Genomic DNA, 13,053 nt, shown 5'->3' on the forward strand with positions numbered 1-13,053 from the left:
AACTGGGAATAGTTGGGAGCAGTCTGGATTAATTACGCTTGTAGGGATAAATCTGGCGAAAATAAATTTGTCATCCAATATCCAGCGGTCTATTCTCTTTGCGCATCTTGATCAGTGTCCTCGTGTCGCTCAGGCGCACGATGCTTCTTCTCTGTAGTCCCGCCCACTCTTCATTCTCAACAAACACCCTGTTGTGTTGATAGTGTCTCGTGCGTTGGGAAATTTTCAAAAAGCTCTTCAACAATTCGCTTTAAAAAAATTCGGGCGCTTCGGTGCAGTGTTCACGTGCTGTGCTCTATAAATAGAGGATGTAAATGTGCGATTTATAGAGTGTTTCCTTTTTTAGTTGCATAATTTTGTGGTTTCGTGACCCATTTGTTTATTTTGGCACCGGACGCACGCCCCCGCCAACAATGGGATAAGACAAGACGATGGAAGCTTTAAGACACTTCCCCGCTGAAAGGTAAATCCCTGACTTTTTTTCCCTTGTATAAATAAAGCTGTTTTGTATTCTGTGGAAGCCCACTATCTTAAAGTGGTCGACCGGGAGGCGACAGACTCGGAATAAAATTATTGGGCTGATAGGTATTTGTCTGGGACCCCCTCCAGGCGCAACGTTGAACATAAATTACCCCAAAAGCGCGTAATCAGGGGGAAGTCGTAACGTAACATTTTTAATAACATCAAGTAAACTTAAATTATGCAAAGTGAACAATTTGCTCTATTAATAATGTAAATGTAGGATGACAAGGCTAAATTATCCATGATCTTCTTTATTTCACAGCTGCTGGAACTGGAACCAATTTGACATTTTCGCGATGTTTGCGTTTCCATATCAGACTGGAAAAGCTGCCAATACGCTTTAAATTTTATCAAGTGTCCAATTACATTAATCCGATCGCTATTCAAACGAGCTTTATCTAGTGCTTTTTAGTAAAACTGATTGATTTATATGGCCAGTTTCATTTGTGTTGTCAATATCAGACTGTGATGAAATTTCCTCTTTTTGCCAATATTAAATTAAACAACCGTTCTGTTTGGAAACTGTGATTATACACCCATAACCCCCTTAAATAAAGACTTTCAAATGAAAGCTTCTTACTTACCCCAATTTACGATCTCGGTTGTGCTCTTGTAAACGCTTCCACAAAGCATACGCCGATTCCACGTTTGTCTGCGAAAACAGAAAGCCTCAGGCTGCAAAATTGTTTCAACAACAGCTTGTCAAATCTGTCATACAGAGAATCAGCAGGATTTGCATTTTTCTACAGGTTGGTAACACTGGATCAATTTGACATTTGAAGGCCAACATTTAACCTCAAAGTGTCAGAGGCAGAGCTGCCAACACATTTTATTTAGAGCCATCTGAATTAATTTTTTCTGGGTGTTTTACCACACATTTAGTCAATAAAATTTGCGGTCTATTGGTTCGTGCCAGTTTGCACAATCTAATCAGATAATCGCTAGATAACACGCGCTTTCGTTTTTTGTTATGCTCTCGTTTTATCAAACTATTTGCGTATTGTTAAATTAACTATATTTATTAACCGGTTTCAATGTTTATCTCAGTCAATTTAAATTAATTAACTAATTTTCTATTGACTCTTAAAATCAGTTAACACTTCGTAAACAAGTGGTAGGCGTCATCTCTTCGAGGAATTTTTATTTAAGGCGCAACCCCCGTGTTTATCTTCTTTTTTTATCAACCGAACTGGGAGCAATTTGGGGCGTTTTACACAGCTTCGGATTTCTTAATTTCGGAACGCAAAGGCTCTTTTGTCTCGCTTAATATTGGTAATTATCGTCGATAATTAAATGATTGGGATTATGGCAACAATACGGCTACCGAAAAATAAAAAGACAATAAAACTCCAGCGAAAGAGCTCTGACAAGGGATGACAACCTTGTTATAAACAGACAATAAAATTTATACTACAATAACAGTTTTATTAGGGTTGCGGCAAAAGTGTATATTATAATGCTTCTACCGGAATTAAAACTTTATTTAGACTTTATGTCTTCAGGGAAGTTTTAAAATTATTTGCGAACTTGCTCAAGATCGAGGCGGGAGTTAATTATCGGTTATGATTTTTTGTTCAGACTTTATTGATCTAAAAGAAATTTGAATTAGAATTTTAAACTGAAATGGGTCCGTTATAAATTTAATACCGATAGTTAATTAATAATTACAGTAATTATGGAGATAATCAATGTTTATGTTACCATTTTCAAAGTAACGTTATCCTTTAAAATGTTTTAATAGTGCTGTGAATAAGAAAGAAAAATTGATTTATTTATTTATTTAATATCGAGGATGGATATGGACGAATTTTCAGACAATATTATTCAATTTTACAAATTTAATCGAAAAGTTCTTCGCTTGGAATAAATGCCAATAAAACTTCAATTTCTATTTTACTACATTGAACGTATTTATTATTTTATTACTGCTAACATTTTATTTTATTATTGATCTAATTAGACGTGAAAAATTAACATTCATGAGTCGCTACAGTTGTAAATCCGTTATAAATTTTATATCAGCCATCAGCATACTAATAATGTAGCAATAATCAATATTCATCGTTCTCCTGTTTTTTCTTATCATTATCTTAAGTGGTAGCTGTATAAATATGTGGCCAATTACCAATGAAATATTGAGTATTGAGGATGTTTACGGAGAATAGCTGAAAAGATGTGATAATCTTACCAAAGCTGGTACTTACTATGCGCTTTTTATTGGTATTATCGGCACATTTTTTTCCATGTTTGATAGTTACGCCACCGAGTAAATAAAGTGACTGTCAAGGTTTACATTGTTGTCGTTGTGATTATAAATAAATAGGTCTTAATACCCGTCGCCGCTCGTCGCTTTTGTGTTTAGAACAATTCTCTATTTCTTTAATTTCCTCCCATTTCAATGGCGTTTCGCTCTTGCAACTCAACTTATCCAATCAATACAACCACTTAAACATAACCATGCCATAAAAACAATAAATTACTTCAACAGCATCAGATGTGTGTACAACCGGAACGTTGGTACGACTGGCGGATTTTTTCAATTATTCGTATTTGATTGAAGAAGTTGAGCGTATTGTAGCACACTTTGTTTTATGAAGTTTGCGTGAAACGAGGTTATAAAGTATTCACATTCGATTGGCAATAGCAATCCCATAATCCCATATTCTGGTCCCAAAGGGCAATGTTATTACGTAAAATAAAAGAGGGATGAAGGAGAGTTGGAGGGCGCTTAGATTTCTGACAGCTGTCATTTTCGAATGTTAATGAAAATTAGAAGAGACGGGGCAAACATGTCGCTCTCTAGTGGCGATATTTGTTTGCTTTAAGTTAGTAATGGTAATATAATAGCAAAATCGCTTTGGATCAATGGAAGGGTTAGAGTTTAGTTTAACTTGTTCATTTTAATAGGATTTGAACGTTATTAATTTAATGATTTTCCAATATACAAAATGTGTATCTATGTGGAGGGATTTCCAGCGTTACCAAGGACCGCAAAATGGTAATTTAATACGAAATGGATTATCGACTAATAACTAAAACAATCTTACGGTAATTTTAATCCTATTCATTTTTTCGTTTTATTCTTATTTTGGCAGAATTTTTTTCTGCAGGTGCTTTTAAGCTTTTCAAAGCTTTCAGCAGCGATATTTTTTTGGTTTCTAAGAATTCTAGAGCTTTTGGAGAAGTTAGAGTCTTAAATATTCCGGGACAACTTATTACGCGAATTTTATTATTCTTTATAATTCCATAATAACTTCTATTTTTTCGGGTTTTCCAGAAGATAATCTTGGAGCTCAAAGTATTAAAAGTTGTATAGATATTGTGATAGATTTCGGACAAGCTTTTGAGCTTTCTGATGTTTTTATTTAAAGTTTCTACAGAGCTTTTGGATAAACTGGACATTTTTTAAATATAATTGAAACAAATTCGACGGATTTTTCCTAGCTCACAATTTCATCTGCCCTGACCCAAAAGATCGCGCACTGCTTGAACGCCGTCCTCATTCTAACTTTGCACTTTTTCTTCTAAGGACCTTACAAGATAATTATGAAACGCTCTGCAGTCCTATCGATTCTCACCGGTGTACCAACTCTACCAACCTAATCAGTAGTTGCAGCTCGTCACGCTAGATAACCGCCAATCGATATGTCATTGCACAAAAGACTCATCTAAATCTGTTTTGTGTCATACAGAACAATCAGTACTTATGGGTTTTAAGTCCGTGTGCTTTACACCCATGGGACAACCCTAATGATCTATGGTATTTGTCTATACTGTGATAACGGTCAGACAGAATTCATTTCTTGTTGGCATTTCCGGTGTTCATGACGAAGCAATTTGTTGTCTAACGTTGCGCCTTATTGGAACGTTGATGGACTAAATAACTATGTAAAGATCTGAGTTGGCTCGTTATATTTGATTAGTTTTCTTCGCTTCTTAAAATGACATCGAATTAAATATTATCAGATTTGTATCACTCTTCATGATTACTTTTAACTTATTACATTTCAATTATCTAAATTAAACGAGGCCACTCTAGTAAATTAACGGAATTATTTATAATTACGCCAAACCGTTTAGCTTTATTCAAATTATATGAAACTGAAAGCAACTTCAGATTATTTTTAATTCAGATTCACTCAGCTCGTTTCACTTCAATTATCTGAAGTCAGCCAAAATCGATTGCATAGACACGTGTATAGAAACTGATAGACTGATATTGTCCCCATTTTTCTTATAAATGCACAAGGGGATCGTAATTTATATTCTGGATATTGAGACAAATGGCGACGTGCCAGACTTATTAACAATAGGAGAGGTAATTCTGGAAAATGCCCGTTTTTTAACATGGAAATTACAAACTGTTTCTACCCAATTAATTATAACATGTTGGATGACCGATAATTATACTCTTAATTTGAAATTATTTAATTAAATGTTGTTTTTGTAAATCGGTCTGTAAACATCGAAACTCTTGTTTGAAATTATGTCAGTAATTTCAGTGTAACAGTCTGCACAACACTGATTTGACTGCTACAACTGATCTGACATAATTCAATTCCAGATAAAATCAGAATTATCGCGAACTGAACACCTGATATAGGCCACATTCGCTCGTTGAGCAGATCATCTGATTATCTTCAAATAAATGGTGCAACATCTTCGACTCATCAAACTTCAATAATTCCACCAGAAATCGATGAAAAGACGTGTTAGATACAGAAGTTGCTAATTTCCCGTCGGTGCACCACTGTGAAATTGATTCAAAGTTTGTGCACTCGTTACTTCTTACACAAATCCCGGTATAATCACTCTCAATTAATTAACAATGTTTTAATTACGTGTAGTATAATTAAACATGAATTATAAAAGTAGCAACATGCTATGATGGATGATCTTGTAACGTCGCGAAAACTATTCGGGTATTTAGATAACAGCACAATCTATTATCTTGAAATAAATTTAATTAAATGCTTTTAGCCCTATCAACACGAAAACTGTGGGCGGTTTCGCTTGGTTATCGACCTTGTAGACAATGCACCTACTATTATTGATGCGATTTAAAATTAGACAGGTCGATTTTTATTATTGTCTTCAATTAAATACGAACGACGTAAATAACAGAAAACCGAGCATCTGTAATAATAGAAAGTTTTTTCCTGTTTCCCATTTTACGCACGTGTTGAGCCAGGCATTTCTTGTAAATGCTGCATATTCTAGGCATAGTCTGCACTCTGCAGTAACCTTACCTCCATAATACAAAGTCATGAGGGTATTTTTATTATTGAGCCGGTAAAAATTGCTTATAAATTCTAACGAGTGGGCGAGAAAGATTGTGATCAAGGAAGGAAAACAGGAAAGATCGCTAATAGATTATGGGCTCATCCTGGAGGATAACGGTTGGAAGGGTGTAAACACGAACATTTAGTCCTTTTGGGATTTCAGGAAGATCACTGATCAAACGGAGATGGAGGTCAGAAATTTCGAATTCATTTTTGTGGTATTAAAAATGACCAAAAAACGGAATAAAAAAAGATTTAGCAAATTTGGTTTCTTATTTGATAGCATCAAACCTTTGAATTTTCAAATTCTTTTAATCCTACAGATCCTTCCTTAGATAAATGAGCAAACTTTTAAAACATCCAAGGCCTAAGGACTTGTAATCGTGAAAACATAAAACTCAAATATGTGATAATCTAAAAGTACAAAAATTTCTCTAATCCTCAAATTATTTCGTGGCAATAGCTCGCGTTCTCAGCGAGTTCAGTCCAGGGGAGGCGTCTATTTAAAGTCTGAAAATCTGCGAGATATAGCCATCGCTGTTTGCTTGTAAAAAGTAAATGGGACACTTGTCTCCTCCTTTAATAATAAGTCGGCTCTTTCTCCACGCGACTGAGTTATTTATAAACAGAGCTTCCTTTTTCTTGGTGTTATCACTAAATAAACACGACCACGGAGAGTACATAGAACGTTAATACTTACAAGGACTCAAAAGATAACAGTAAAATAGAAAACTGCACAAATTTGTTGTTTCTGAGATACGAAGCTTCGAAAATTCCAGAATAAAAGTAACACAGGATTTTCATCAGAAAAAGCGTGAGAAAAACAATTACACTTATACCTACCTATTTTACATGACATTGCAATTTCCGTAAACGAAATACGGCTGGAATTCTCCTAATAAACCTTTAGATTCGTGAATTTTTATTAAGGGACAAAATTGTCGGCACCTGCTCAGACTGGTTTTCCCCATTTTGTTAATTAAGTCATAATGAAGAGCTTTGGACTCCTTTGAGTTTTAAAAGTCGTCTGTGAGTCCATGCAGTAGCAAATAGCATGTGGCGTTTTTCTCGTAACATTTCAGTTCGATGGTGATACGAGGTTTTAAGTGTAATCCTCAGACTCTGATGATTTATATAGCCCGAACTGCATAACGTGCACTGCAGTATAATATGGTAACATTTGTATGTAAAACCTGCTTTATGTAAGACGTCAAGGTTGTGAACAGGCACTAAAATTGGATATTAATGTAGATAATGGACCGCAAAATTAGCTCGGTCATATAAAGACGCTGAGCAGATGTACCATCGTTGCTAACACAATGTCTTGACTGACAATTTAGAATAATAATAATATTTGTACAAATTAATTTCAAAACTACAGTTACTTTTACTTAACGTCCACGTTCCGACATGGCAGGAATTTTCCCTGCGGCGGCTAACAAACTTTTCGCTGTCGGCTCCGCTCGCAGGAAATCTGATATCTCGTTCATTTACTATATTTTTGCACAAATAAACACTAGCATTGTTCAGGAAGGATTACATAAATTTTAGTATAGCCGCAACGCTTCTATTACCATATTTTACGAGTTTTAATGCTCGTTTAGTTATTATGTGGTGAGAATAACGACAAATGTCAAACGATGTCCCCATATGTAGCAAAAGCGGTGCAAAGGTCAAACAGGTACTTGTTCTGAGGAGTCATTTCTAGTAACAAAAAGAAAGTAGCAATTAAAACGACGGCATTCAAAACATGATTATGAGTTTAGCTACAAATTCCATGCACTTCGAGATAACTGCGGTGCTGAAATAATTCATGTCTGGATTAACTTTGAACAGGATTATGCCAAGTTGTAAAACGGAAAAGTCGTAAAATTCGAGTGGGAATGGAGGATTTTTGCTTTAATAGGCATATCTGGAAACATGGCTAAAACAATGTATAAATATTTGGAACTCTCAGGTCGATCAGAAATCGTAAATTAAAAATTAGGAAGAGGTTTATGGGGTTTGGCCAGTCTGGTTTATGCTAACAGGATGCTGGATTTAATATAATATCCTATCCAACACTGAAATATTCATAACAAAATGCCCTTATTATTATGAATAATACAAGAGTTTTGAACAACACTTTGAAGGACTAAATGAGTTCCTAAACAATAGTTTGGTAACTTTAAAGCCTGTATTTCCGCAATGATATGAAATGAAACAGTTTGTAATCGAAGGTGTTTAACCCACATAAATCGCGTGAATTAATAAAAAATTAACGTTCAGAGCGTCTTTCCTGAGTCATTTTTTATTAGAATTCACAATCGTTCATTAAACCTTCATACGATTCCAACAATGAAGTTTTGAGGTTAATTGTATCCCGCTAATCTTGATAAACAAGGTATGAAAGGAAAATGATCTAGGGAAATTTAATTTTACTAATTCCTCGGAAAATTTCAACTTATTATATCGCCACAATTTTCCTAGAAATGTTATCAATAAATTTGATTCCGATGACACAATTTTTGTCTCAAAAAATTAGATATACAGTCGACTCTCGATAATTCAAATTTCAGAGGACCGGGCACCGAGTTCGATTTAGCCATTAAGTTATTACTCATTAAAACGATTCGCCGAATAGTTATGGCAAAATACAGCAAGATTTTTTTACTAAAAAGAATTATAGAGCCGTGAAAATGAAAAGAATGATCGAATTTTTACATCATTAATCTTGTTTTTTTCGTCTTTTAGAAAAATTCGTTTTAACGAACAGTAAATTCTCAGGTTTTCGTCGAATTATCTTAACAGACTAAAATGCGTTTAGTTCGAATTATTGAAAAATTTGAATTATAGAAAATAGACTGTACACCAGAACGCTAATTGTCTTAGAAGAAACTTCTTCAAAATTTGTTCAACTCAATTTAGATTTATACGAAAATCGTCGGTAATTAAGTTTTTTAAGTATTTACAAATATGTATTTTATAACCGAACTCGCTTCATTTACTTACCATCCTAATTTCGAACTTGCTTTGCTCCCCTGCAGGAGGTTTTTATTACACTGCCATTAATAAAATCGAAGAAATTAGTAATACTCTCTTGGGAAATCAACTGAATTATTGTGCACAACACGACGATGTCGGTCTAAATGGCAATTTTTCACATTTCTGATGTTTGGTTGTCCGATTGATAACTAAATAGAGGCCAATTAACGAAAGTAAAGGTCCCAAAAAATATGATATTGACATAGTTAATAAATTTTTTGTGACTTTTTTTTTAAGAACAAGTCGTGTATTATCGGCTCTGCGTTGGCCACACAACCGCGTACAATTTTCGCTTTGATCTTTCCGAAGTTTACACAAGACTAGAATGTAATATGGCTATCGATAGATTTTCCAAGTGATAGTGACGACTGATACAATAAGAGGTTGGAGTTTGGAAATGACATCCAAAAAATGAGGCTTCTGGTAAACTTCGTCCTCTTTAAAATTGTTGTTTTTTTCTGCAACGTATATTCCATTTTCATGTGATTTCTATTTTCTGTAAAGAATATTTGAAGCAATACATAAGAAGCTAATTTTCGCCTTTGTAATTTGGAGCATGCATTTAAATTTCTATGATGAAATGATAAAGACCGCCTCCTGTTATTGTTTATGTAATTCCTTTGTTTGTTAGTTTTCTCGAATTTTTACCAAGTTATGGTATGTTTTTACCTTGTGCAATGTTTTAAATTAATTCTTTTGTCCAAAATTAGTTTGTTTTTCATTTTGTAACCCGGTTACTGTAACCAGCTAACCTTTGTGGTGTTCGGGGAATTCCAGTAGGATCGGTAAAACCTTTATCGTGAAGAATACAAAGCGATAACCCTGTCAAGCAACAGCTGATATTTGGGGTGTTTTTGGGAAGCCACAACCGGCATTGTGGTTCGCAATCTTGTCGTTTTTGTTGTTTTATCAGTATTTAAACGATTCGTGGAGCTTGGCAAAAAGCGTTCCCACGTCCTGCGAGGGTGCTTGGCGGCAGGAAGACCCGTCCTGCGGCGCCGGTCATTCTTCGGTCCATCCGTGGAATCGGTCGTCGTGGGGGCCTCCGGTACTCGAACCGAAGTCTAGAAACTAGGTGAGCAAGTCGAGAACGTCCGCTAGCGGGGCCGTCCGCTCGATGGTTCACTTGCTATCAAGGGCAGATGCGGACTGCATCGAGTCGCGCAGTCGCGCAATTGGAGGGGCAGACACCTGTTTGGCACTCGTGCTGTCAAACTGATAGTGAGTGAACTGTTTACAGTGATTAGTGCCTTGATTAATGTTTTTACACGTGCCCTACGGCCGCGTGTGTTCGCCACCCTCGCGCCCCCATGAGTGTGCTTGTGTTGTGGTGATTGACAGTGTACGGAAGAGCCGACTCTGGATTAACACTTCTTCGCCAATATGATCGGAGGCTACTATGACCGGAATCCGCTCCTCAAAGGCACCCTGACAAGGTAAGGACCGGACCGGCCCAAAGAAATTTTACATTTTCAAAGAATAAGACAACATGGCGGTGCTATTGCGAACACTTTCACCGCCAGCAGGATTTCTAATCGCGACTCCCTCGCCCTCGAGGTTGCCATTCTCTTTTGCTGCTTCACACGTAGCTGTGACGTCATGTCTCGGCCATTGTTTATAACCTATAACCAAAACAATACAATTATATTCTTTATTTTTACTTCCCACACGTCTTCCAAATGTTGGCAAAGACACAAATCAACGATAAACATCAAACGACAAACAATACGCGCGCTGACATTTTTTACCACTTAGGCAGAGAAAGTTGTACTTTCATTATCCAAACGTCGTAAAGAAACCAGAAGAAAATATGAGCACCTTGTCATCAATCAATTCCGACTGAAACTTGCCGATAACACATAATTTAATGAACGTGATTAGATAACAAACCCAAGATTTGCAAAAAATCTAATTCGAGCAGTCACTACTAGCAAACTCCTTTTCAACAAGGTACGACTTTGTTTACAACAATTCCAGATAAGATCTATCACTACATGTGGCCGTGCAGAGGTTATGATATGATTTTCATCCAATTTACATTTATTTATCAAAATTCAAATAACCAGTATGGAGACTTTTACACTCATTAGAACACAACTAATCCGGCACTAATTTCTAATCTTATTTAGTATTCACAATAAATGCATGGAATTCTAATTACCCGCCACCAAATTATTTTAATCTCGGAGTTTATTAGAGTAATTTTTCTATCGAGAACGGAATGTTGACTATTAAACCGAAAGCATTAAGAGATCAAGGCAGAGCCGGAGTTACAGTACGGTAATTATTAATTATTAAATTATTGTGTTATTGTTTGAAATTCAGATTCACGAAAAATTCTTCCGATGTCAATGCTCCATTTTACGTAAAATTGCACAATTGTGTAAAAATATGTTGTTGCTACTTAACTTATCTCAAACGCTGTAAACAAACATAAAAACAGAAATTAGAATTTAAAAACGGATTCTAAAGAGTTTCAAGTAGTCTTGCGGCAGCGCAAATCAAAGTTGCAACGTAGCAAGAGTTTAACTTTCTGTTCACTATTTTATTATACCTACAATCAAGGTAAAAGTTTTTTATAAAAAATTATTGCAATCGCCTTAATATTATTCTTATCAAACTTGTTTTCAAGTGCAATTTTTGCGGTTTAAAAATAGGATCGAGTGGTTCCAACATTTTATTTCTCTGTGCAAAGTTTATCTATTTAGTTTATTTACTCTGGCGCAAATTAAACAGGTCATAATGCAGATTATGCAAATTTGAAGCAACTGCAAATAATGTATCAGATAAAAGTACATCAATACGAGAACATATGTCATTGTAATTATAATTTAGTACAACGATAAGTACCATGTTGTAACCTGAATTCAAAAAGAAGTAGATCCATTTGTTTAGTCTAAACCAGTGCAACATAAACAATTAAATATTATTATTGTAGTGGTACAGGTTTTATGCACAAAATTAATCATAAATCATTTTTACGCGTCCATAAAAATTATTTCATCATAAAATATAGTCTTCACCTCTGTATTTTGTTTAAATAGCACTAAAACTGAGTCGTTGACTCGAGGCTCTAACCCGGAAATGTCGGCAATGCTCTCCGGAGCCACGACCTTGTCCTTGATATTTTCTTATCTTTGATACCGTAAAGATAAACGCGTTCAGACTTCAAAGATCAAGAGTTTTCGCACTGAATCCAACACTTTTTTAAACCACCATATTTCACGCAATTTTGTCTATTACAAACCTGAGTTGAGTTATTTCTCACTGTGAAAAGAAGAATTCCGGAGCCCGGAACGAGTCAGCGCTCTCCGTTCTACACCATTTATCATTTGCGCGGAAAATTGGTCATTCTGGTTACACGACGCAAAATCAAACTTTTCAAACACGAAAGTGAATTATGTGGTCCTAAAATCATAAATCGTCGGTTTTGATTGTGTACTCTATGGGAAATTAAGTGTGGAATTCAACGTGATTTTATTGGATTTATGCTTTTTAAATTAGCACCTTAAGCCGGTAATGTGGTCACTGCAGCCATCAACTGCCAGATACGATCTAGATGATCGGTAATGGAATTCCTAACTGGAAAAGTTTATAACGCGGAGATCCGTCAGCGTCCGTTTTTGGACAAAAAGAGAAGTGTTTATATTGATTCTACTAGAGAAAGTTATTCTTGTCAGCTAGTTTTTGTGGTTGGTACAAAAAACAACTGGTGCACCTCCACCGAAAGGTTGCAATAATATTTCCAGACCTCCAGTCTAATCCTTGGTCCGTAACTTCTACAGTAAATTTTGACTTAATTAATGTAATTAAGCGTTTTTTCTTCGCTCTTACCAGGCAGCGTTGCCAAACGTTCCCATTTTGTGGCAGTATTGTAAATGTCACATAGTTCTCTCACTTGGAACTTTCAAACCACTGGAATTTTACTATGAGCGACAATTACGCCGAGATTTGTACATTGTTCAATTTGTTTTCTCTTCATAACAAAATCACATTAATAAAGTGGAGGGGTAATATCATGTAAATCCGATTAGTTTGATTCTGATCCTTGTTGATCATGTAAATAAAATCTAAACGTAATTGTTCGTTTTTACGCTGTGCAACCTTGCACAGAAAGATGCAAATACTAATTAAAGAAGTGATTAAACTGTAGATGGTTGGATTCATGTAATGCGGGAATAATGGCTGCAAAAATAAATCATAAATAAAGTAGCAATAATAGTAG

The 13,053-nt window shown here is 35.5% G+C and overlaps 1 protein-coding gene across 2 annotated transcripts in view; it reads left to right on the forward strand.

The window, feature by feature from the left end:
* Positions 1-152: 152 nt before the first annotated feature.
* The window catches only part of lilli (AF4/FMR2 family member lilliputian), an 83,816-nt gene continuing 70,915 nt past the window's right edge, over positions 153-13,053 (forward strand). The window contains exon 1 of one of the 2 annotated variants that reach the window (XM_088042655.1): positions 153-463. In XM_088042655.1, coding sequence (XP_087898781.1) covers positions 432-463 — 32 coding nt within the window. In that variant the 5' untranslated portion in view covers positions 153-431. Of the gene's footprint in view, positions 464-9,969; positions 10,265-13,053 lie in introns of those variants that run through there. The other variant, XM_088042654.1, reaches the window with a different exon arrangement.

The sequence above is a fragment of the Gnatocerus cornutus genome, chromosome 8 (genome assembly GCF_029298725.1).
Source record: "Gnatocerus cornutus isolate USDA-ARS CGAHR chromosome 8, icGnaCorn1.1, whole genome shotgun sequence".
In the NCBI taxonomy this organism is placed as follows: Eukaryota; Metazoa; Arthropoda; class Insecta; order Coleoptera; family Tenebrionidae; genus Gnatocerus; species Gnatocerus cornutus.